Here is a 24,453-nt window from a genome sequence, read left to right on the forward strand (position 1 = left end):
ACAGAGGCTCGATGTAGTCGAGAATTCGCAAACAGCGCGCGCGCTCGTTTAATCAGAATATTATATGCAAATTTTATTGATTGTAAACCTTACGCAACTTATTATATACCTCTCCTTGAAACAAAACAAAAAGCAATCAAGATGATATGTTTACGCGGGATTGCCTGTTCTTCGTTTTCGTTCATTTGAAATTTAAATGAGACTGGTTTTGCTAGTGGCTCCTCGAAATTTTGGTATAAAAAAAAAGTGAACAAATAATATAAAAAAGGGGAGGAAAAGGAAAAAGATGTAAACGAGAAATGATCTAATCTGCATAAATCTAAGTGTAAGCATACAGCTTGATACTAACGTTGTACCGTTACAGAAATTATCATTCCATATGCCTATAAATATTATCGAGGTGATGTCCCAAACTGGTTTTAGGTATTTGGTGCGGGACACAAAACATGGCCGTGGACCAGCACAGCTGCACGATCAACCGGTTTCTCTGATTACAGTCGACTGAATGTACAGTCATCGAATATAGGCGTAAATACGTAATAAGTATTGTATTCCATACAAGCGTTAATTACATTAAAATGATATATCGAGTATACCATCATTTGCTATTTATTATTAAAGACAAAAGTGTATACATTTTTTACTATGGTAATTTTCTTTCCCTATTATTTTACTATTTTATATTATTCTATTTCATTCATAGCAGAATAAAGTATATAGGTTCTTAGATTTGTCTAAAAATTAATTTATGGATTGCGCTAATAAAAAACTAAAAATTTAGATAAATGAAATTAATAAATTAAGTCACATTAAATTTAAAATATGCTTTGGAACTTTAACATACCACCAGGAGCGCCACTGATTAATTGCATGGTTTTTAAATAGAATGAGATTCGAATGTGAATGCGTCATTGATGATACAGTTACGTAGCGTATCTCATTATAGCGAAACGTAACCAGCTATTGATCGCAAGTATTCTAACATTAGAAGCGAAATCCATCACTTAACGATATTAACTCTATCAACCTGACAATTTGCATAGCGCAAATCAATTCTTTTGCGCACGAAATAATATTTTAAAAAGAATCTTACATCATGGTAAGTACAGAAAAACTTTTTTAAATAGAGGTTATGTCATTTTGAACATTTCTGGTTCCTAATAAGGGATGCCATATATTGCAGAACAAAAATTAAAATAAATAATTAAATAAACTTGTAATGGTCGAAATGCAATAAAGCATAAGATAAAATATAAAAGATTTCCATATTATTTTTCAAGTTAGTCCTTAATATATAAACTAGTTAACCTAAATTTATTAACTCAGCAAAATCCAAATGAAGACACAGAGTGGAATGACATTCTCAGAAGAAAAGGGATTATACCAGAGAAAGAGAAAGAAGTTACGGAAGATCAAATCGTTAACATTGTGGAAAAAACTGTGAATGAGAAAACTGGGCATGGTAATTGAATGTTTATTTTATTTGTCTCGTGTTGATACAATTCCAAACTAAAATTTATTAATCTAGATATTTCTTATTTCTTATAGTTATCAATAATTTAGAAAATATGACGCTAGATGAATTGGATGAACTAGAGGATGAAGAAGATGAGATAGCTTTATTTAAATATCGAATGAAGAGAATAGAAGAAATGAAAAAGTTAGCTGGCAAACCTACATTTGGTGAAGTTATAGAAATAACATCAAGGGATTATATTCAAGAAGTAAATAAAGCAGGAGAAAATGTTTGGGTTATACTTCATTTATATAAAGCTGGGTATATATAATACACAGCTATTCATAGATATTACATATCAAAATTCTTAATAGAGATATTAAGATATTAAGAGGATCTTATGTCTTTACGATTTTTGTTTTAGTATTCCCCTCTGCTCGTTAATAAATCAGTATTTAACCAACTTAGCAAAAAAATTTCCTCTAACAAAATTTTTGAAAAGTATTTCTACTAGTTGCATTGCCGGCTGGCCCGATAGCAATCTTCCTACAATTTTTATCTACTGTGATGGACAGATGGAAAAACAAATTGTTGGCCCAATGGAATTAAGAGGCATGAAATTGACTGAAGCAGGCATGTATAATTGGAAATTTAATGAAAAATCTATTTTGGTAACTTGTCTCGATTCTATTGGTATTCATATAAACTTATTATACGTGTTATTATAGAACTGGAATGGATGTTCGGACAGGCAGGAGCTATACCAACGAAAATTACCGAAGATCCCAAGCCAAAAGTCAGGGATGCCTTATTTTCTGCATTAAAGCATGGAAGTAATGACGATGTTGCTGATAGTAATGATTGGTAATCCTATTTATATTAGGTATTCAAAGAAGCTGATCTACTGTTTGAATGCTATTATTAAGCATGAAATATTTAATTTGTTTCAATATCACACATATTTTCAATATCACACACAACTCATCTTTAGTTAATTTTGAAATTTTATTATTATAAATAATCTTATTGTCACAATAAAATATTTTATTATCACATTATCAACTTAAAAATTATAATTTCTACCATTTTTCTACACCTTTATCACATTACACTTTTATAAAATAATGATTATTATAATATTGTAGAATATAACGCACAATCTACCTCTAAACGAAAAATTGCAAATTTAACCTTGTTTACATTTTGAAGATTTGAAAAAGAATCTCAACAAAGTAACACACTTCTACGCTATCCAAATTTCTCTTTTAAATAATAATATATATATAAAATTATGTATTTAATTTAACTTACAAAAACGTATGGTGTGTGCCATTGTCGATACAATTTGCATTTCATTTCATGATCATTGTTGTTTCGAACTTCGATGTCTTTGTATTTTTAATTTCTTGATGAATTTCGATAAATCTATATCAAAGGTATAAAAAAATAATAAATTAAAAGATACGAAGACTTAAAAATTAATGGAAGCTTACTGAAAAAAATACTAACCACACGTAAGATTTCTAGTCCTCGGAAGTTTTTAAGTTTTAATTTCTTAGGGATGTTTACATTCTGTCGCTCAAGGACTTCTCAGGTTTCGTTCTTCTTATCTAAGCACAACTAAAGTTTCTTTATAGGATTTCATGGAGCGTAGTTTAGTTTCTGTCGCCAAACCGTACGGTTTGAAACGTTTCATATCTGTCACATTAGTTACATATATATTTTTTGTTGTAATAATCGGTATATAAGTGTTGGAAAGGTGATGGTGTTTGTATTTGTGATTACAGTGTTAAACATCGTTTGAACTATGGTCAGAAAAGCTAGGTAAGTTTTTCTATGATATTCGGCTTATTAAAACAAAAAGCAATTAATTATCCGCTGACAGAAATATTTGTTATCGTTTTAATATTACGACAATTATCTTTTATGCTCTCTTACATATTTAATTAAAAAAAAATTTATCTTATAATTTGTTTCTTTTCTATAATGGTTATTTTAAAAATGTAATGAATTTATATCTTTTTTTGGTATTTATTTTCTATTACGAAACAAAAACTATTTTGTTATAGAATTTCTGGTATATTTTTTTAATTGCTACCTATTATTATATTTTTTAGATATAATGAATAGTACAATATAGTCATAATATGTAAGTGAAAGAGATGAAAAAATTCATTGGAATATCTAAACAATATTATTAAGAATGTACGAAGACCTAAGTAATTTTATCACATTTGACTATAATACTATTTGGAATATGCATAGTGAAAGTTCAGAAAATATGTACCAAAACACAGTTTTATTAGATATAATGCAGGATAATGAACCATCTAAAGAAATTAATACGGATGAAGAAAAAAATAATTTTGTAGAATTAAATAATTTTGAATCTGATAACATATTACATAATAAAATATCACACAATACTAGTACAAAACAAGACATATCAATATTGAATAAGACACATCGCACAGTTCCTAATATTTTAAAGAGTAGTTCAAGATCACATAGAATATCTGAAGTAGATGCAGCAAAACCAAATTGCTTTTTTGAAGATATAGCAAAAACAGAGCAACAAGTTTTACTTGTTCCTGACGCAGCATCAAAGCATATTTGCTCTGAAAATACATTTGTTAAAGAAGCTAAATATAAAAAAGTATCAAGGAGAAGGAAACAAAAATTTAGCTATGTGAACGCCTGGAACATTTGCTCCTTTGTTGACAAGGAGAAGGAAGTATTGGATAAAAACGTTTGTATGTCAACAGAGATAGACAGTTCTGCACAAAAAAATAAGTTGAAGCATTACACTAACAAGCAGGATAAAAAACAAGGAATATCTGTTCTTAAAAGTGAACAAGAAAGACTTGTATCTTCAATGCCTCAGAATGTATTAACAGATTGTACCTTCAAAAGTCAGGACCCTTCATCTTTGGAAGAAATTGAATCAAATAATTTTCAAGATTCAATTGATTTCTCAAGCAATGAAATATTTAATACATTTTATTACGAATCTTATGACAGCAATAAGTTAGATTGTTTTATAGGGTATACAGAGAATTCTGATGACACATATAATTCTTTTAGTTCAAAACATAGTGATTATCAGGTAAAAGAACTTGATATGAATTATAATGAAATAGATACATATGAGACAATGGCAGATTGGTCCTTAACAGACAATGAACAGGATGAAATAGATATTTCAATAAGAAAACCTGTAATGTCTCCAGATTATTGGATCGAAGATCTCTTCAGTGATAGAAAATCAAAATGTTCATGCTGTGATTATTCTTGCCATGAGGATTATGCTCCAAATTTGTTTGAAACTAGCGAAATTAATACTTATACAAAAGACAGACTATCAACAGAAATTTTTAATGATGATTCACAAGCTAATTTGGACAATACAGATTTATATACTTCTAATAGTACATACATAACTGATAATGTTTTAAGCGAGGACAGCAGTAGAACATGTTCACCGCTTATTGACATTGAAAGCTCTTTGCAAATTACGGATGATATTGACTCAACGTTAATAAAATTTTTTAATTATTCATGTAAAAAAGATATCGAAGAAGGAATATCTAAACAATTTACATGTACACAAGAACAAGAAAAAACATTACAAATTCAAAACAATAACGAATATAAACATATTACAGAAAAGAACGAGTAAGTTAATTTTTTCATGTTATATTTCTATAAAGTGTGGAAAATTAAAAAAATATCCTTTTTCAACTTGCATTTTCAAAGCATTCATTGAGTAAACTGTATGGTATGAAGAAATTTCGAAGATTTCTAGGTTGTCTTTATTTTTTTAAATGGCATGTTATGCTTTTATATTCTTAATAGTAAAGCGGACATTTGAATTCGTTTGCATCAACGCGATATTACAATCGCCACATTTTTTACGTCTGTTCACTTATCATTCCGGATTGATTGTGTACATATCATAAGACCACAATCATTCTTTGTTTCTTATCTCCCGCTTAGGATACACACTATAAGAATAAAATAATTTCTAATAAATTTTTAATAACAGAATATATATGCATACATTTGTAACATACAATTTGTTGCATTTTATTACACTTCTGATATACATTATTATATACATTATTATATATATAATATATAATATTATTATATATTATATTTAATATTATATATATATATATATATATATTAAAAACCAGTAAAACCGTTTGAATATCTGCTATATCATTAGTAATAAAGAAGTGTAACAATTATTTAAAAAAATAAAGGTAATATGCAAGTTGTCGAAAATCTTCAATCCATAAAGCAAAATTATCACTGACTGACATTACAGATAATTATTATATGTTATGGTCTCCTCCGTATGACACAGTTTTTGCAAATAAAGTTTTTTCATATTTCTAAAAATAACGAGTATTCAGGTTAATCAAACTTGGTAGAACATCTCGGATATCGTATATCGTATTATAGCGATAGTTTTGTAAAGGAGATTTTTGCAATGCAAAGGCGCATCTAAAATTTTTGTTGTTGTCCTAAATTTTGTATTTTATGAGATACACTTGTAGGTTTCAGTGTTCATCATGTTTATTATCATTCGCAAGCGCGCGTACAATGGCAATACATCAAGCTGCAGCGCATGGAGGTAAATGTACTATTTTATCCCCAATAAAGTATGGTGTTTGTTATCGAATTTCTTTTCAGGTATGTACATAATACTTTGCGAAAGTTGTGGTAGGCTTTTCAATCGAAAATATCATTTCAATAGGCATTTCATTCATTGCCACCGTATGAAAGAACCTTTCAATTGCGACATGTGCTTTAGAAAATATAGGTAAAAAAGAGAGACTAAGATGTATAAAGTTTCCGAATAAGAGCTTTCAAATCTCAGGATTTGTTAGATTTATTCATAGAAATTTGTTTTCAGACACAAGTCGTCTTTACTTCACCACTTAAAAGCAGCGCACCAGGTTCATTATACTCGTAGTCGTTCGTCAACATTCACTTGTAAAGTGTGCCAAAAAGTTTATAGCAAATTTGGTGCTTTTGAAAATCATGTGAAAACCCATAAAAACGCTTGGTAAGTTTAACTTACTGATGTTTTTAAAGAACAAATATATCTAGCAATTATATTACCATTTAAATATTTCAAAGTTATTAATTTAATTCAAGTAGATATTATTAAAATTTTATATTTATATCTATATTTATTTTTTATTTGCTGACGTTACCTTTTTAGTAATATTATTTTAATGCTGCTAGGATCGCGTTAGATATAACTATAAAATAATTCTTACTACGATCCAATATAAAATAACAAAAAAAGTAACTCAGATTATTTATATACTTGGAAATATAATATTTTGTATCTTGGTTATTTTTATATTTTCTATTTGTTTATACATTTTTACTAGATTATATCCTGTTCTGTTATGTACTTACAATACTTTTATATGTATTCTTATTTATATCGACAAAAGAATAGCATTTTAAATTAACTACATTTTTACATGTAATCGATACGAAGTGATACTTAAATTAAGATTATAGTATTATATAATCTAGATCTAACAGCCGTAATAAAATAAAAATTTTCCTTTTTCATTTTTGAGGCTGTTATGAAATGTTGAAATGTTTTATTTTTGTATCTGTATTTAATGAAACTGTAATACCTGAGATGTAAAAAATGTGATTGTAAAATTTTTAATAAAATACTTAATGTGAAAATGTTTTACTTGATAATGTATGTTTAAGTATAACAATAAATTGAATTTTATTTTCAGAGATACTTTTATTTCATCCAAATAAATGTAGCTTTATAAACTCTATCAGAGTGAAAAATAATCTATGTGCAATACACGAAAAACGATAAAGAGAAACAAGTGATGACACATATATTATCAGATATTAAAAAAAAAAAAATTGTTCTAAGTCATATCTCTAATATTGTCTCACATAACATATACATGCATTAACATATATATCATATATATAGCATTTCAAACTCATTTTATTGAAGGGAAATGAATAAATTTTCGTTTTGTATTTATAAAAAATAAAATAAAAAATAAATGTCTAAATAATATAAATCGACTTAAAATATTTTTGTTTTTACCTTAATTCGGTAAGTAGAAAAATTTCAATCAGTTGTTGATCACAGTTTTCGCGATGATCATTTTGATATGTGAGAATTTTTACGTGAGTCGACACATTGATATGGATGTAATAGTCTATTACCCCATTATTAACTTTCCACCTAAGAGTGTTACCATGTATGCCATTAAAGAAAAGCAAAAACTTGACGTCGTAATAAAACCACGAATCATTTCGACGAAGAAAGGCATTTATTGAGTTACCATAAATCCAATGGTTTCGTGCTTCATTGATTTATCTTACATAATAAATAATGTAAGTAACAACATATATCTAATTAATTGACACAATTATGTAATAATTAAATTAGTTATGAGGTTACATTACATATTACGATGAAATAATTTTTACAAAAATATAAATTTCGATATAACAACGCAATATATTTATATAATAATAATAAAGTAATATATTTATTTCTAAGTTCAATAATAAAATTATAAATCTGCAAATTGTGAGAATTCAATACGTTATCATATGAATTACTAGATTACGATGTATATGTTTTATTTAATTTTTTCTCTTCAACGAAGAATAAACGATACAACAATAACAAAATAATATAAATAAATTGCATGTTATGCTAACTGTTGTTACACATGATTAATGAAAGTACCTACATCAAGGTACTAAGAAATACCTTTTCATAACTACATGCTGGAGATTACAAGAAAGAAATAAAATAAAAACTAAAAGCAGCCCCTTGTGGCTCACGATTCTAGTCACGGCGTCGTTCTTCGAAATATCGACGATTCCTCGCTATTTATACGTTGGCTTTCCCTCGTAAATCGTAAAAAGGTTCTGTCTCGTATACCTTAGAATATACCGACGATCGTACCGGCGTGGTGCAATGGATAAAATACAATTTTGTCGGTTTTACCGCCGCGCAATTTATGCAGTTCAATTGAAAAAATTTTACCTACTCATAAATTTTCTGCTTTCTTTAGTCATTTCAGGTCTTACATCATTTCTAATACCTATGACTCTTGTTTAATAGACTGTTAATTTTATCTTGTTGATTAACACGTTGACATTTTCGTTGAGAAGAGTAAGCGGAAATGTTAAAGGTCTAATGATAAAGTTCATGAAATATTCTTTATCCTATGTTAAATTGTAAAGATTATGCAGGACATAAAATACTGTTTTTTAAGTATTAATTCATTGCACATTCTTAAACGACAGTTTGTTAATACGCTGTCGAGATGAAGAATTAATAACGTGTTATTTTTTTAATAACTTATTTTATTACTTCGTATTGCTCATATATAAAAAAGATGGCATATTAGCGCGCATAAGACGAACAGAATTATTCATAGAAATTATTCAAATACAAGAAACTGTAATACCAAAAGTAGGAGACATTAAAATTGCTTTTTAAAATTTCCACAAATTTCTTTCAACTCTATGAAAAAGTTAGAGTTATTTTATCTTTCCTTAGTAATATAATAAAATTCTACTTCTTCCTCTATTTTTTATTACCGTAATATAAATAAGCAAGATTTTTATTAACTCTATTCTATTCTACGTTTAACATAGAATCGTATCTTTTGATTTAGAATTAACCAATTTTTTATTTTTTGAGCAATCAAGTCGCCAAAATATATATGTTTCCAAATCGAAGAAAATTAAATTTCATAGATCAAAAAATAAAATGAACTATACACTATTAACAGACTATTCGTAAAAGAAGGGAACAATCATCCATAATCAGGAGGAGCGACAGCGGTAAACCGTTGAGGGTGGTGCGCACCATAGTGAACCCGTTAAGGAAAAGGGATAACACCAGTGGCGCCGCTATTGGTCAAAATTCGAACGAATGGTTGTGCCGGAACCGCGCAGATCGTCCTCAGTAGTTGCCCAGACGCTGTCACGGGCGTAGCTGGATGCTGGATTGTCTCTCTCTCTCGTGCGCGCGCGTGTCGCAGGGAGGTGCTTCCTTTTCTTCTTCCTCTTCCTCCTAACCTCGTCCTATTCGTCGCTTGTATCGGTCGACGAACAACTCCGTGGACGTCACGATTTTTCGATGCTGCGGATATCGTGCGACTCTGTCACCGGTTCACCATCTTAACGAGAAGAAGAAAAGGTGCCGGAGAAAAGGGAGGCCGACGAGGTTTCCTGCCGGTCGGTGAGAGAGAGAGATAGAGGGTGAGATAGGGGTTAGATAGGAAGGTAGAGTGAGGCAGTGAAAGGGGATTCGACAAGGAAAGGCAACCGAGAGAAACAACGAGAGACCGGTAAAATAGAGAAACAAAGATGGTGTGAGGGAAATAGACAAGTAACGAGGGGAATACGGGAGCAGCGAAAAAAGATTTCGAAAGGAAAGCTGTCCGGGAGGGGTAGAGATGTGTTGAAGTGTGTTCTTGTGTATATATATGGTGCAGTGCGGTGCTGTGCTCGAGAGAGAGAATGGCGTGGTCGGATTTCGCGTGTACCTCGCCGTGACGTGGAAAGGTAAGGATCCTGTTTAACCTTTATCTTTTTTTCTCCTACGACTCACCGTTTATTTATAGATATAGTTTAATATTACGAATGTCACGATGTTTTGCGACCTCTATCGATTAGCTACAAAGATCGAGTTTCTTATTCGATCGACAGTGTGCCCGCCGAAGCCGATAATTGAATTTGATTTGAACGATGATCTGTCTGTCGGTCAGTCGCCGGTACCGCGTGCGCCTCTATCGTCTGGCTTATCCTCTTTGCTACTACTATGGAGCTCGTTGGCATGCCAGACGGAACATGGTTCTTTCGTTCAATCATCTTTTTCTCGTGTGTGCCGCGTGACTTACAGATCGTCCACGTTATTTGTACAACGAGAAGCTCCATTTTGGGTTATGAACAGACTGCGGATGTTTATGCATTTGTGAAACGCACATGATACAAGCATAGTACTCGTAATATTTTGTGGATGAAACAAAATATATTAGCAAAAATATGAATTTGCGTAAAAATCCACAGTCTAGTTACGAAATATTTCGAAATGAAATTAGAGGCAAGAAGATAATTGACACTAACAATGAGTAATAAAATTTAGCATGGTCGTATTGTATTATAAATGATCAGTATTCTGATTGGTACTTATCGTCTCTACCGGAAGTGTCATATTGTGTTTCGTATTTCGCGCGATATTAAACTTGTTAATTGAAAAATCGAAATATCTTTAGATCTTTAATGATTTTCTTTTTCTATTTGTTATTTAATATAATCATATACAATAAAGTTCATTCTATATTTGTATTTAATGTATAATGATTTGTCGAAAATTGAAAATATCGATCGATATTATGATCAGGGAAAACTGAGTTAAAAGTGTTCATATTTATATGCGCGTAGTATATTGAAAGATATCAGAAGTTTCATTTTGGATTATGCATTCCTCTTACACGTTGTTTCAAAACGGAAGATATATTGTTTAAGTTCGTTCTTGTCGCAGTAAAAACTTTTGTATTCAAATTTCACTTCGCCATATTACACTCGATAGGTTAGGTTATGTGTTATTCTTAAATAATAATGTTGTTACTTGTAATTATTAATTAGTTCAACATATTACAAGTTAAGAATTACAATTGCATTTGCCAATCGAATATTTCAAATACATCAAAGTTGAAATGAAAATAAAAACTGAGTAAAAAAAGCAGTTTATTTTTAAGAATAAATAAAACATTATTACAGGTTATAAGATGAATTACTATAAGGTATTTTGGTATTGTATCATTATTAAAAATTAGAACAACAAAACTGTTGGTATATTTAGAAATTGAGATTGTTGACATAACTTGAGCTATACATAGATAATATAAAAATTGTTCTGTTCTGACCATGAGATAAACTTCCATTTTAGTTGAACAAGGTGGAGATAGAAAGTAGTTTCAATGCTCCACGTGTGGTGTAACTCGATCCCATATGAGTCATATTGTGAAATGGTCTGCGATATTAAAGCTATCACACTGTATTACTTACAAAATGGTGAAAACACAGTAGCCTTGTTGGAAAGAAAAGTACTTGTCTGCTAATTTTACAGTTTTAATTTCAATGCATTGTAATTAGTTTTCCAATAAAGTTTGGTATTTGTGATATTCTTTAATTTTTCTTTTTCATAATTCAGTAAATAATAGTGTAAATAAGGTTTTGTCTATTCCAATATTTCTTCTTCTAATTTAAACGTTTTCTTACATAATTTGAAATTTTCCACGAGAAACATTAACATTCATTATAAATTCGATAGCTGTAATTATTAAAATTTTTTTTAAGGAGAAAATCCACGACAATCACTACTGTAGCATCTACTTTACTTCTAAATTGAAACAACCAAGTAGTGCACTATATCAAAAGGATGAAAAAAGGGGGGCTGAAATTATAGTTTTTGAAATATCTTTGATCTTTAAAAAATCCAGAACACAAAGTAATATATTTTATATGGACTAATGGCTTATGAGAATTGACTTCATTATCAACGCTTCTTCAATTTATTTTAATGCGTTTCGTCCTTAGTCCTTCTGGTAACTCCATTACAGATGTCAACACGATGATGTTCGGACGTATTCGCATACGTTCTAAACTACGTCCAGGGATGCACCCTAACTGCGTTATCACCATACGCTGACTGGCCGTTTGTGACGTTGATAAGCACGTGTCAAGCATAGGTTGTGGCACCGAATCGGGAAGCTTGTTAGACAGGTCTTCGTGAAGGATTCAAAGCATCTCATCGTTGATGCTTTTAGTGAGCCCGAACGAAATTGCGTGTCCCTTCAACCGAAGGAAAATCGAATTCTGTTTAAAATTACATTGCACTTTGACATAGCCATTTACAAACACACGATAAACGAAATCTGAAGAGGTATGTTGTCATGTACCAATTTACCTTTCGCTCTTATCGTATTGGTACGATGGGCATTTCGTGTTCGAAATTGTTTCTTACATGGATATTTGATTTTATCACTTGCTGTTTTATAATATTAGAAACGATATTTTCGACAGATTTGTCTTAAGTAATTCTTTTCTACTGGAGGATTTATTTGAACATTATTTGAAATACGTACGATAATTTACTTAGTGTTTATATCGTTATGTTATGAACTCACATGCAGCAGAAGTTTGTTCTTAATATGTTTATAACATTAGCATGAACTTTTTTTAAACTTTGTTGTACGAGGGGATGTATCGAACCACGAAAAAAACAGCTTTGAACCTATTTTAATATTGCAAAGAAGGATGTATTTTAAGAATCTTAAAATAAACCGATGGTGACCTTGGTTCTATATACATGTTAAGTTTGTTCAATAAAACTATTGAAATATTGTATTTGTTCGCGCGTTCGTTGTTTCAGCACTCAGTCGTGCGTTTCACTTGAAAATCATGTGGAATTGTTACCTGAATTTTGTGAGTTAGAATTCATTTCAAGAGAGAGGATAATATTCTAAGTGGTATCAGACTGCATATGGTCAGCCAGCAGTAGTTCGAGTCCAGTATACAGTAGTCAACTTTAATCGTTACAAAGTACTGTAAATAACACGCACGAACAGGTTAATAAAAGTTTAAAAAGTATCCATACGTATATTACATCGGTGCGATACGTCGAGTTAGATTGATGGGAAAAATTCACGAAATAAAAATCACGTTTTGTCACATTTGCAGCGCTTCGCTGCGAAAAATTAAAAGAATACTATCGAAATCGAAATTGTTTCTCGTTCACTTTAAATTCACTATTTCCCGTTTAATTCAGGGGTTTGTCGTTGGATCGCGTGGGTTAAATAAAATCGAAATTTTATTTGTCCACGATAAAATTGTATTTGAACAAAAAATCTACCATGCCTCTCGTAGCTACCTTGTTTTCGCTTTTCCACTTTCGAACTCGATCAACTCTTTCCCTCTTTATCCTTTTAAATCTACTGCTCGTTGCTTCGTATATACTTGGTATATACCGAAAGAACTTCGTGCATCGAAATTTCACAAGGTCCTGTTTTAAAAAATGGATATAGACTCGTTCGGATTAGCCGAGTTACTTGAATTCGAATAGCTCGAGTTTTGTCTCAACACAAGTCACGTTGGCTGGTCTCAAGTCGTTCCTGTTGAGGTGACCTAAGTTCAAGTGGACAACTAATAGAAAATAGGCACAGTATAGTAAAATAGAAGCGCTCATAGCGATACAAGCGACGAAACTTATAATTCCAAACTTTTGGCTTGTAACGTATATTTTCCTACATTTATCTTGTTCTAGGAAAAAGATATTCTTCTACTATTTTCCCATTAATATATCTCATATATTTTAGAGTGTCTATAGAAAAATTTAGTAATTTGTATAATATGAAGGAACATAAAATTTCGAGAAAGGTTGACTTCGTTTAATAAACCAATGCATTTCAAGATGTACCTAACCCAAATATTATCATTGTAAATAATGTTACGTTATCAAGGAACTGATGTTTCTTTCAAGTCAAGAAATATTCGAATATATTTCAACTTCATCTAAAACTTGGACAAATACTTCAAGTTTACAATGTAATAGAGCGTTTCGAATCATTCAAATTTAAGCTGCACGAAGTCAAGTAGTTTGACTAATGAGAACAAATGTAGAAACGTAGAAGGATGTTCCGGAGTAAATAACAGCTTCACGGTGTGCAGTAATAGAAAGCTATCAAATTGCTTGAATTTAGGTAACTTGACAAATGTAAGGCATTCCAATAAATTACGTAGGAAGCGTCGGTATGTTAGGCAAGACGATGAAAAATGTCGAAGATCGCCTTGAAATTAGCTCGTAGATCTTTCCTCTATCATGTGCCATTCTGGATTCCCTTGAATGGTAACCTCTCTTGATATCTCCGTCTTTATCAAAACTTTCTTTCTAAATGAGTACGTTCATATTTAGAGGCCACGTGGCTACAGAGCTAAATTGCGAATTCTTAAGACGAAGGAAAAAGTAAGTAAAAGTTAGAAAAAAGTTTATATCGATTTTGATAAAAATGTTACACGAAAAAGTTTTGCTCGAGAAGTAGAAAAAATTATGAATATATAAGATGCTATCGAAAAGATACATAAGATGCTTTCTTTCAATAACCAACAAAGAAATCCGCTTAGGGTAAGTCTTAGTATCTTTTAAAATAAGGGATTGCGTCTTACCGATATATACGTTTACGTACTTGTACGAGATAAATCTAATCTTTGCGAGCTGCTTCTGTGTTCGTAATTTTTCTTAGAGGTATTATATCATTATCTTGCGTATTTAAATTTTAAAAAAGTTTACCACTTAAATTAATCCGAAGTTTGATTATTCTTTCACATCGACGGACAGCTCGATTAAAAGAGAGACAATATTGTAAAATGTTTGATCAACATTTTCACGCGTAATCCTTTGTAATTTTGTTTAGTCATGGAGGTGAAATTAATTTTTAAGTCCTCTTTCCAACGAGGCGACCGCGGCAGGTCACTGGTCTTATTGAAAAGAACTTACGTTAGAAAAATAGTTTGCAGAGATTATCGGGCGTTGTTGTAAAACTTTACTTTCGTTATCAAACTTTCTTTAACCGTGTTGAATTCAAAACGGCGGCTATCCTTTGAACATTATTTCCATTCCAAAAGTTTCGTCACCGTTGTTAACCAACACGGATGTTTAGCTTACCTCGAGCATATTTTCCTTGGTGATCTTCTAAATTTTCAACGAACGTTCGCACTCTTTCTAATGATTCTTATAAAAAGTTGCATTTTCTATTTACGTTGAAAAGGAGAAAATATACGATTACGTTTCTGTTCTTTTTCATAACGTAAGCAACTATTTTTCATATATATTTTTTAATTATAATTAATTTTTCTTAATATAATATTTGCTGCGATAGTATTATTTATTTAATTGTCACCTAGTATTGTTCAGTCATACGTGACCCTTTGAATTAGATTTATTAAATCCACTTCTTTCATTTTTAATATATAAAGTAGATTTTTTGTATGAAATATATAGACATAGACATATTATTAGTTTAAAAAATTTATAGTTGCTGCAAGGTTATAAATACCCTCCGAATTTAACCTATCAAGCGAGGACTAGTTGCGATAAAATGTTGAATGTGATGAAAATCAAATATTGACATGTTTGTGAAATCAAATTTATGTTTTGATCATTTTTGACCTGTTCGTCCAAAATTATGCGGTTTATCTTTCTAGGACGTACTTTAAGCTCCTTTGCTGCGTGAACATTAAAGAGGTTAAACCTCACCTAATGAGGTTACTCATCCACATGACTCTGTGTGCAAGAACATACTTAGTTTTTTACTTAAATACACAAGTTCCTTGTCCTGTGCGGTTTAACAGTTATTTGTTGCTAATGATCATCTTTGTAACAATTAGTATAATATTTCGTGACGCAGACGAATAATTGGATATCATTATTCCCTCATTTGATACCCTTCAAATTAATAATTTTATGTAGATATATATTTGGCTATAATTTGCACATATTTTAAACGAAACAGATAGATGCAACATTGAGCTTTATGGATTACTGAACTAGAAAATTCTGTTTGAATGTTATCGCGTATTTATCAATTATAGTTTGTTCTATCTGTATCAACACTGCATAGACCATACGTACAGTAGCGGACAAAAGTTTAAGACGAAATGGAAGAAATAAATAATTGATTTACTTTCCATAAAAAATATAAATACGGTGTTCTACTTTTGGTATTAACTAATTGTACATTTGTTTGTACACTTAGAAAAAAAATTTCATTTTGATATTTTGCTCAATAGCTAAGTTATAAAAAAGGAACGAAATCTGTATAATATTTCGTCGGTCAAAAGTTTAAGACTATACAAAAAATATTAATTTTTGGTTAAAAAATATACACAATTTTTGTTTAAATTCAATATTTTGTTCAATATCCGTTATTTCTTATCCCTTCGGTACATCTTCTTGGCATAGAATCTATTAATTTTTTATATTAATCTACCGTAATATTATTCCAGGCTGTTTCAATCGTAGAGTAAAGTTCATTTAAATTTTTCGGTTTATAACCTTGTACTGTCTTTTTTATGATGCTTCACAAATTCTCGATTGGGTTAATGTCTGGTGATTGCGACGGCCACGGCAGCACGGTGATATTTTCTTCTTGAAAAAACTGTTTCACAACCCGAGCCGTGTGCTTCGGATCATTATCATTTTGAAAAATAAAATCATCACTCATATTGTTGCGTGCAAAAGGTAACATTGTGTTCTTGAGTATGTCCTTGTATTGAAAACGGTCCATAATTCCATTGATACGACATATCGGACCAGGGCCGCTTCGAGAAAAACACGCCCACACCATAACGTTGCCACCACCATGTTTAAGAGTTTTTAAAACGCACTGTGTTTTCAAACTTTCGCCAATTCGACGTCTAACGTACCGTACCCCGTCAGAAGAGACGCGACTGAATTTCGATTCGTCAGAAAACAATACCTTTTGCCAATCTTCACTTGTCCAATGCTTATGAGCTTTAGCAAATGCAAGTCGTCTTTTTCGATTCCTAGAACTCAGCAGTGGTTTCTTTTGGGGTTTTCGTCCTCTTAAGTTAAAGTCTTCTAATCTTCTCCTAACAGTTCTAGCACTAATTTGTGTATCGTTTTCATAGTTTATCTCCGCAGCAATATTATTTGCACTACGAAAACGATCCTTTTCGCTCAATCGATGAATCCGGCGATCCATTTTCGGTGTTGTTTTCCGTGGTCTTCCGTTTTTCGGTTGATCGCAATACATGCCTGTCTTTAAACATTTATACCAAGCTTGTTTACAAGCTGTTTCTGACCTGTTCACTATATTTGCTATTTCGGTGAAGGTTTTACTTTGCTTTCGCAGCCTTACGATTTGTTCCCTTTCGTTTTCAAGTAAATTCTTTGATTTACCCATAGTCTGTTCCTACCTAAATGAATTTTAAGCAATAAAAGGTACACTAAACAATGATTTTGACATTCCAGAATCAAAATGTTCAAAAACTGTACTCGTACTCACGTTTTACACAGATCGTCTTAAACTAATGTCCACTGTTTCCAAGTGCTAGGCGGTAACTAACTGTTGTAACTCCTACATTGTTTGTATTTAACAACTGACTGTCTGAGGTTACGAAGGTCAAACATACAGCTACGTTATTCCAAAGAGACAAACCGAATAGAAGAACAATATGCGTATAAGATGTTTGTAATCCGGTTTACAAATCATCGTCTTAAACTTTTGTCCGCTACTGTATATTCGACACAATTGTATCTAGAATTTAATTACTAAATTCGTGTACAATGAGAGAACATTGTGGATATTGTACATATATAATGTAAACTTGTCCTTTATTTTCTATTCCAAACTTTACTCTTTATTCAACTTTATTCTCCCCGTTTTTATCATACTTCAAAATTAAGAAACTTTTCGATAGGACAGAATAGTAAAAATTTTATCTACGGCACAAAATAGAATCGATGGATGGATTAACTTCTCCTTTTACTGAAAGCAATATTTTAGCTCATAATCAAATATCCGTCAGAGAATAGAGAAGCTTGCTGTTACCATGAAATATACAATATAAATTTGGTTACTTGACGGATGCTATTTGGAAAATTGAAAAATGGCAAACAAAACTGAAGGCAACGTGGAATATACGTAAGACAGATTGATCGTTGACACAGCCTGTACCGTGTAAACTGGCAGTGAATTGATATTTACTGTCTACGAGACGATAGCAATAGTTAAGTCATTCTGTTTGACGAGCACCTTTGTTCCATCGGTCCACAAACAGTCGAGCTACGTCGAAAAGGGGTAGAATTTATAAACGATGAAATAGGTGAAGCTCACGGACAGTCTCGAAATTTGCTGTTGAATCGTACTTAACACAGCTCGTCCAAATGAATGTAATTCTCAACTTGGCATCGTGCCTCGTTTGTACGCAGCCATAGCCGTGGAAATGAAAAGAAACGGTTGGATGCACGTTCGTCGCCTCGTCTCTTAAAGGTGTCGAAATTTTATACGTCCGAATACTTACGCGATTAAGAATAATTTGCGCGACGAATACGTTCTCGTAGTTTGAGAAGCTTTCACGCAGATCGATCCATTCCCACGTTAAATGCGATTAATCGCCTGTTGAGAATCGTGCAGCTCTTTCGTTCCCTCTTTGAGTTGCTTTGACCTTTTAATTATGTAGTATAGGTTTTTATTACGCGAGCCAAACAACGTCAAACAGGAGAACATTTTAACAGGACGTAAAAAGAATATTAGTTGCGCAAGGCCAAAAATTTTTAATTACGGAGGGCTAGGTCGCAACTTTTTGGGTTTATACATTTTTTACTATATCGTAACATAACTAATTCATTACCTTACGTCAAAATAGGAGCATACTTAAAAGAGTTATTAATTTTAATTAAACATGTTAAGAATTGTGGATCTTTGGTGCCGAAATAATGTTGAAGGAACATTGACTATACACTAGGATGTAATATTTAAATAATAATATATTTATTACTAGAAGGATTTCTCACATATTCTTCGATACATACTTGGACGCGTCTCCTTACTTTCTCTACACTCGACGACTGCTAACCGACTCTTCTGGACGCTTCTTCACAACTGCCGATCGTCCTTTGTCTCAACTCAGGCCTGGACGCGCTCTGACGCTACACACACATGTATCCACACACTGATACTCATATACAAGTAACTCTACGCGCATTTAACCCAGTCCAGCACGAAAGATTATACATATCTCAACAAAACATTTATTAAATAATTTACATTGTTTACAAATTTTTGTATAGTTTCCATGATAAAAATCACTGTTGAAGGTAATTTATTTTAAGGAAATAGTTCCTCTGCTATTCTAATATTCACAAAATAGTTAAATATGATTGAAATGCATGGATATATAGTTTCGTTACGCGTTACGAATAAATCCACTGGGTTAAAAAATCGTGTGGTTACAAATGGCGTGATAGGCGTCTATCAACAGACGTATCTGCCGGTTTTTTTTTTATCTGAATAAAGCTGTTTCTCATTGGTATCCCTCTATTTCGAGCTTATTCTTCGCCATTCCTTTCGTTCTAACGTCATGTTCGCTTTTTGGGTCGTTAGGTGCATTCGTTATGTCGCTTGAACGACTTGTCGTTTCACAATCGATGGATCGATTCATACCAAACGTGATTAATGAACATTCGACATCGAATTTCTAGTGACCTATATTTTTAGCATTACACCGAATGTATTATATAAAGTGCATTTTTCTTTCTTCTCTTCTTCTTCTACTATTTTTTAGTATTTTCGTTCATTATTTTCAATACACATGGCTACGGTATTTCTTAAAAGACGTTAAGAAAAAGTGTATGCAGTCTTTCATCCAAAATGCTATGTGTTAAAGAATTTTTAATTACCAACTTTTAAAAATTCGTAAAATGATATTTTATCGATATCTTTGATCAATTTCGTTCAACTAATTTTGCGGCGAATATCAGTTTCAGTAGAATATTTGCATCAGAAGTTAGTAGATGTGGTTAGTCTAGCGAAAGCAATGTCTGATCAGATGCAGTCCGCTACCAGTTGTATCATTTGTCTCTTTCTCTTACAATCGACTATTTTGTTATCTCTTGCTCGTATTCCAATCGTGTAATCGCTTATAATATATTTTGTTCATACTTTTACGAATAAGAGCGTAAATTGATCAGAAAATTATTCCAAACAATTTTATACGAGAGCACAGATTCATCAAGTTACTTTATTGCTTGTTTTATGGAGGGATTAAAATTTTCCCTGCGATGAACTTTGAAAGCACTTTTAATACACCGGGGTTAAAAAACAAATTTATTCGTTGTTAGGAATATATCGAGAAGAAATTTCTTTTATCGCGGCAACGAAATCATTGTTTCATTACAATGCACAGAATAATTATCTCGTTATATCGTTTTTGATTAAATTAGATTCCGTGGACGATTTTAATATACTTTAACTCATAATTCACGCGATATTTTATATAAATTGCGTATTATTTTGTACTTTTTTATTATAAGAGGTTTTACAATAAACGACGTAATATATTTAAGTGAATTTCGTTCTCGCAGAATGTGTGACTACACGCTTTTCAAAGCGAGATTGTAAAACTGCTTTTAAATTTTCTTGAATCTCACATTTATAAATTCTGTCAGATCCTTCGAGCGAAAACAGATATAGAAGTTGTTGCGAATTAAAATCGGAAATGAAATCTCAAATCTTAATCACATTTTTAACCTGCAAGGACTAAAAGATCAATCTGTAGAATTCAAATTGATTCATCTATATTAATTTTTAATTGCGTGATCACGGAAATCTCTGGTTAAAGTTAAATATTTATCAGACCAAGTTTATTAACGTAATTTTTTAATTGACACGGTTTTGTTATTAAATAATATTCTCGAGAAATATTTTCGTGCGATTTTATCCTCTAAAATTCTAAGAATTCTACCAGGCTGATATCGTTAAATAAAAATAAATAGTATCTACATGTAAAAAATATACGAGTGGAAAATGATGTTTAAATTGGCAAGGGAAAAGTTTTGAATTTCCTGTATATTCATTGCACTGTTACAAAAACGAATACTAAAGATTTTTCAAAATTGTTTACAAAGCAAAATGCAAAAGCCGACATTCCATTTTATGCGAACTATATTAAAACGATATAACTACTAATAACATAACTAATGATATATCTACTTCATGATACAGTCCAAGTAAAAGATCTAAAGTACTCGAATATTTCATATGTTGTAAGTTAAGAAACGTCTGAAGTTTCTGGTTCGATACTTCTAACTATTATGACATAAAAACATTTTATGTATGGTGGGTGCTGGTTGTACCAGTCTATTAAGGCTGTCTCACACAATATATTCATTCGTGTCTCTCTGAATTACCTTTTGGCAAGGCTTTGTACCTCCATGTAGAAAGGGTGTTATCGCGGTTGAAATCCTGCCAAAGACACGGTTCAGTCGATTCGGTTACAACGCCGTGACAGGATCCAATGCGATATTTTCGAAAATATGATGTACAGGGTAGGAAGTATTCATTGGATACGGAAACTCAACCATTGAAATGGCTTGATTAACCTTCTTACATTGCATTGCTTGGATTTCAACACGCCTAATAGCTCGTGCGATTCTCTCTTCTTGTTTCGCGTTCGTTCAATTAGGGACTCGTTCTTTTGACTTGCTATCAAACCTACAATTATCAGGCGATGAGCTGCGGAGTCCTTTGCATAAAATTTCTGGTAAAATTCTGTCTGTTTTTTATTAAATTTCTAATTATCTTAGACGAAGTCAAAATTCAACGTCATATTGTAATCTCTACATGAATCGGGATCTTCTTTTAAAAAATTTCTATCAACAGACTTCAATCGCAGAATTTGATAACTTTTGCAGTAGAATTCCTCCAAATTCTTTAACTGTAGAATTCTTAAAAATAGAAAATTTTACTCGTCAAATAAAGTACACGATTTTTATGAATATAATCAGCGTTCGAGTTAATATGTCGGCAATCTAAAATCAAATTGAGAAAGAATCTTACTATTCGACTTATTTTTATTCCTTGGAAATATCGAAATGCATGAACAGAAATAGGAAAAATAAAAAGGAATCTAGAGAAGCTTTTCCGGATTAAGTCGAACCATCCCCGTGAACCCGTGTTCCGAATAGAATTTATTCTGAGCAGAAATTGAATGTTTGTCATGGTTTAATCGACTGTAAAAATCCTTGCGTTGCTCGGACCACGGAAAAATCATTGCCAAATTGTCCGCGATTCGTGCGTTATGTGATTGTAATTCCGTGCCAGCTTCTCCTATTTCCACATTGAGGATATCATTACACATGTGTGTCGGCGCTTTCAATCTCGACACCTCGTTCTAGCATCAGCTACGTGCCTGCAATTCTGTCACTGAATCAGCTACTTCTAGTACATATACGCGTGTGAGTGTATGCGTGTGAATGAATCTGGTTGTTGATTAGGGTAATAAATATTGAGACTGGAGACCTGCGTTTCCTGTAGATAGATATTTCTGCATATGATATACGTGTGAAGAAAATTTTTGGTTGTTAGCTTGACGAATAAAATTGGAGCCACATATGTTTTCCGGTATTAAATAACTTGTTTATTCATGTCCTAACATATCGAAGTCCACCGTTGTATTATTTATTTGGCTTTTATTAACATAGTCTGGTTCAAACACTATGGTGTATTTATAGTATGCAAGTAGGTTATGGTCAAGTAGGTCAATTATTAATGATTATAAAGAAAGAAAAAATTTTTTGTATTTATTTCAATTAATAATAGTTAATTAATAACGATATAAGGTACATTTAAAGGTAAACTCCTCAAACTTTAATTCTGAATCTTGTGAATTTCTACGTTGAGATTTAATTTAGTCTTAAGGTTTTTCCTCACTTTTCAAGTAACTTGCTTGTAATATAACTTTTTTCAAGTACATCTCAAAGTACATGTAAAATAATACACGATACCAAATCTAGAAATTAGTTCCAATCAGTTCCAATTGGGGGAATATTTTTTAAACTTTTTAAAACGTCTACCTTTCTTTTTTTTTAAACTTTTACTGTTAAAATTCTCCCATCATGAATTTCAAATACTGTTTTGTCGGTCCTCATCCGAATTGAAATTCCCGTATCAATTTCAGCGCTTCGAAAGTACTAATTTAATTTTCTGCCCGTTCGTTGAAAGTGCAGGGGAACATTCTTCTTCGCATTCAATTAATACAGAGCACGTTATGTTGCGGAGATCACTTTCCTGAAATATTCAAGAGACGCGTATTATCGTAGGTTGCCGAGACCGAATATTCGAGTACTATGGTTGTCTATAGACACGTATTCATGATGATTGTAGATGGTAAATCGAGCATATACTTGTCGAGGGATCGTAGAAGTAATACGAGCCAAGGATTTGTTTCTTTCATCGTGTATGCATTTGGCATACGTGTGCATGATTATCGATACATTCGACTTCCGATATTATTGAAGATAGAACCGTACCAGTTTCTGCCTTATGATTCCTGCATCTTATATTTTCAGGACAAATTCAAACAGAAGTATATCTTATGAGACGTTCTTTTTATTATATGGAACGCGATCACATGCATCTTATGACTCGTCTAACTATCGATCTCTTTGTATACTTTTATTTATTGTATTAGGTTGATCGGAAGTTCTGTCGGTTCTGTTCTTTCAAAGGAGCAGGTCGTTTGTTCGAACTTAAATTTGTATTAACTAGTCTTCCAGATAATATTTCTACTTATTAGGCATTCATTTATCTCATTGCTGTTGAATTTTTCATTTATATCATTTCAATGCACGTTTAAAACACCGCAGCTTGAAAATAACCAAATATGATCGAAAAAGGTGTCTATGATTTTTACGACTCGGATTTTTGCGTGAACATGCGCGTTTCAGATGTAGAAATTTTAATTTCTATTACATACGTATATTATTGTTTCATTAATTCGTCTCTAAATTTCTTTTAAGATTGTTAATATATTTATACATGTGGTTGGTTCGTATATTACAGTTTTAAAATACGTCATACGAATACTTTTAGATAATACGATTCGTAGTTCGGTAATAAAATATGTTTTAATTAAATAACGTTAAAATAAATGAGAATATGGAAATTAAGATATTCAAGCATAAATAACGTATGAAACATAATACTGAAATTTGCATGCAATGTAACAAATACATCTTTCTAAAATACTTCTCCCGAATCTCATTATTTTCTTCCGTATTTCGAATAAATACGAATTAAATGTTTAAAAATACAGCGTTTCGCGTTTTAAACAGATTTGCCAACTATCCCCTGCATTTCGAGTTATTTTCATCGCAC

At 31.6% G+C, this 24,453-nt stretch overlaps 4 protein-coding genes across 14 annotated transcripts in view; 3 read left to right on the forward strand and 1 right to left on the reverse strand.

Moving 5' to 3' along the window:
• Positions 1 to 2,879, reverse strand: part of LOC132909865 (uncharacterized) — a 133,898-nt gene extending 131,019 nt beyond the window's left edge. Inside the window, exon 1 of the mRNA XM_060965009.1 lies at positions 2,768 to 2,879. The gene's annotated coding sequence lies outside the window, so the exon portion shown is untranslated. The remainder of the gene's footprint in view (positions 1 to 2,767) is intronic.
• LOC132909910 (viral IAP-associated factor homolog) lies at positions 852 to 2,514 on the forward strand. 2 transcript variants are annotated; one of them, XM_060965135.1, is made up of 5 exons: positions 852 to 932; positions 1,327 to 1,462; positions 1,549 to 1,777; positions 1,881 to 2,089; positions 2,185 to 2,514. In XM_060965135.1, exons 1-5 carry the CDS (start codon positions 915 to 917, stop codon positions 2,322 to 2,324), a joined length of 732 nt encoding a protein of 243 aa, XP_060821118.1. In that variant the 5' UTR covers positions 852 to 914; the 3' UTR covers positions 2,325 to 2,514. The 2 variants fall into 2 exon arrangements, with proteins under 2 accessions (XP_060821118.1, XP_060821120.1); XM_060965137.1 differs by having other exon boundaries at positions 920 to 1,099.
• Positions 2,252 to 7,542, forward strand: LOC132909887 (uncharacterized). Of its 10 annotated transcripts, none has more exons than XM_060965083.1 (6): positions 2,252 to 2,339; positions 3,244 to 3,280; positions 3,574 to 5,131; positions 6,022 to 6,098; positions 6,158 to 6,287; positions 6,381 to 6,568. In XM_060965083.1, exons 3-6 carry the CDS (start codon positions 3,660 to 3,662, stop codon positions 6,535 to 6,537), a joined length of 1,836 nt encoding a protein of 611 aa, XP_060821066.1. In that variant the 5' UTR covers positions 2,252 to 2,339; positions 3,244 to 3,280; positions 3,574 to 3,659; the 3' UTR covers positions 6,538 to 6,568. The 10 variants fall into 10 exon arrangements, 8 of the variants coding, with proteins under 8 accessions (XP_060821066.1, XP_060821068.1, XP_060821067.1 ...); XR_009658635.1 differs by lacking the exon at positions 2,252 to 2,339 and adding an exon at positions 7,237 to 7,542 and having other exon boundaries at positions 2,876 to 3,280; positions 6,367 to 6,533; XM_060965085.1 differs by lacking the exon at positions 2,252 to 2,339 and adding an exon at positions 7,237 to 7,542 and having other exon boundaries at positions 2,876 to 3,280; positions 6,381 to 6,533.
• Positions 7,543 to 9,437: 1,895 nt separating this feature from the next.
• LOC132909906 (two pore potassium channel protein sup-9) overlaps positions 9,438 to 24,453 on the forward strand; it is a 162,654-nt gene continuing 147,638 nt past the window's right edge. The window contains exon 1 of the mRNA XM_060965131.1: positions 9,438 to 10,057. The gene's annotated coding sequence lies outside the window, so the exon portion shown is untranslated. The remainder of the gene's footprint in view (positions 10,058 to 24,453) is intronic.

Source organism: Bombus pascuorum, chromosome 8, assembly GCF_905332965.1.
Source record: "Bombus pascuorum chromosome 8, iyBomPasc1.1, whole genome shotgun sequence".
NCBI classification, from domain to species: domain Eukaryota; kingdom Metazoa; phylum Arthropoda; class Insecta; order Hymenoptera; family Apidae; genus Bombus; species Bombus pascuorum.